The sequence below is a fragment of the Camellia sinensis genome, chromosome 12, assembly GCF_055761805.1.
Source record: "Camellia sinensis isolate YWXY chromosome 12, ASM5576180v1, whole genome shotgun sequence".
NCBI lineage: Eukaryota > Viridiplantae > Streptophyta > Magnoliopsida > Ericales > Theaceae > Camellia > Camellia sinensis.
The window spans coordinates 142258327-142260380 of record NC_138972.1 but is presented as its reverse complement, the minus strand read 5'-3'; the positions used below and the strand labels follow the sequence as shown (position 1 = coordinate 142260380).

General features: G+C 34.9%; 1 protein-coding gene across 1 annotated transcript; it reads left to right on the top strand.

Annotated features, from left to right (window-relative positions):
- Window positions 1-509: 509 nt before the first annotated feature.
- LOC114309301 (agglutinin-2) lies at window positions 510-1150 on the top strand. The gene is made up of 2 exons (XM_028255026.2): window positions 510-518; window positions 665-1150. The coding sequence occupies exons 1-2, from the start codon at window positions 510-512 to the stop codon at window positions 1148-1150; spliced, it is 495 nt and encodes a 164-aa protein (XP_028110827.2).
- Window positions 1151-2054: the final 904 nt, after the last annotated feature.

Below are 2054 nucleotides of genomic sequence, written 5' to 3'. Positions count from 1 at the left end.
ACATATGTAATGGAATTCTGATAAATGGAAGAATGTGGAACTTTTACATATCAATGCATGTCTTATTTGTTGGGTTTATTGTTATTATTTTGAGGGCGTTACAATAATTTTCTTATTGGGGCTCAAGTTTTTTTTTTTTTTTAGGCTTTATTTCACAAGAGTTCAATTGGGTTCTGTTTCGTCCTCTTGGGAATACTTCATGAAATACTGCGGAAAAACTACTCTAGAGGATCTGCGGGTTATTTTATTTTATTTTAAACTGAAATGGTGTCACCCTTGCTCCTAATTTTGTTTTATTTTTGTCATTTTACACAACTAGGCTAGCTCCTTTCGTCTCACATCTCCACCAGCCTTGCTTGTTTGATGTTACATGTTACGTTATGTATTCAATGGGGAGAAATTTCTTCTTGTATTGGTCAATATTGGACCACAAAGACTTGACTACACAAAATAAATAAATAAATAAATATCCACCGGGTTGAAAACCAAACTAAGTCATTACAATTTACATGATAAACGTATGTGCCTCAAAATCAATCCATTGTTACCCATCTCCATGATCAATCAAAGCTCCATTCCTCCTTCAATGACTATCTTCTTCTTCTTCTTCTTCTTCTTCTTTTTCTTTTTCTTTCTCTTTCTATTAGTCCCTTGTACTGCTCAGATCTCTTTCAACTTCACAAGTTTCAATCGAGACATTAACCACATCAACTGCACTGGAGATGCTAAATCCTCTGATCCAGTCATCCAACTGACCCTAATCTTGAACAAACCCATGACAGAAAGTACAGGCCGAGCCACGTACTTCAAACCAATGCATCTTTGGGACAAAGCCACAGGAGCACTTGCAGACTTCAATACCCATTTCTCCTTTGTCATTAACTCACTAAATCAGACCCCATATGCGGACGGGATGGCATTTTTCCTTGCACCAGTTGGTTTCCCTATTCTTGATGTCCAAGAAGGAAGAGGTTTAGGCCTTGTCAGCGGTCAACAAATATTCAACCCCACGTTCAACTCATTGCCGGCCAATCAATTCGTGGCAGTGGAGTTCGACACATTTATCAACAATCAATGGGATCCACCATTTGAGCATGTAGGTATCAACATCAACTCCTTGGTATCTGTGCAAAATGTGACATGGCGGTGACAACCTCAAGCCTTCAATAAAGCAAGCAATTCAAGTTCTTGACTTTGAGGCTCCTTTGCCTAGCCTCCCACCAAACATGCCTGTGCCAACTTACTCAGCTCCTGAAAGGCACGAGACACAATCCTCCAGCTCTAGCTGCTACACCATCTCTTCCAACCATTCCGTAGTTTTTTCGTCGTTGCCACAGCTTTCATAAGGTGAGGGATCATTTGTACTCAATAATCGTTATTATATTTCATATTTTTATTTTTTTGGTTATAATATGACTTGTTTATCCAAAAAAAAAAAAAATCGTTATTTCTCTATGGCTAATACACTCCCAATTCCCAATTGTAAGACGTTGTGGGAATCTTTAGAACGTATGAATCTTGAGGTATGATTGTACTATTGAGATTGCGTTGGATATAGGGCAACATGAATTTTAGGTAGAGAAAGGTTCAAGTTTGTCATGAGTTGGGTGTTTGAAGTTTTCAATGTTTCTATTGTATTCAACAATAAGAGCAATAGTTGTACAATTTATTTTAATTTGAGAAATATGTTGAAGCATATCTTAAATCAAGCTTCCTAGTCACGATGTAAATTGATATCATATCATCAAAAAAAAAAAAAAAAATGGATATCATAATTGATTGATCTCATGTATTAAAATTTTTTATTTTATTTTTGTCTCAACACAGTCTCAATATAATCCAGAATATGGTGATGTTCATATTTTAATGGCTAAAATATTTTTTTCTATCAATTTTATTTAACAGAAATAGGCAGATGGTTTAGAATGAAAAAAACAAAAATATTATGATTACAATTGATAAAATTAAAATTTTAATAGTTATTTTTATTATAAAAGTCAAATTTTAGGATTTTTTAAATAACTTCCCCCAAAAAAAAATGACAGGCTGGCCCA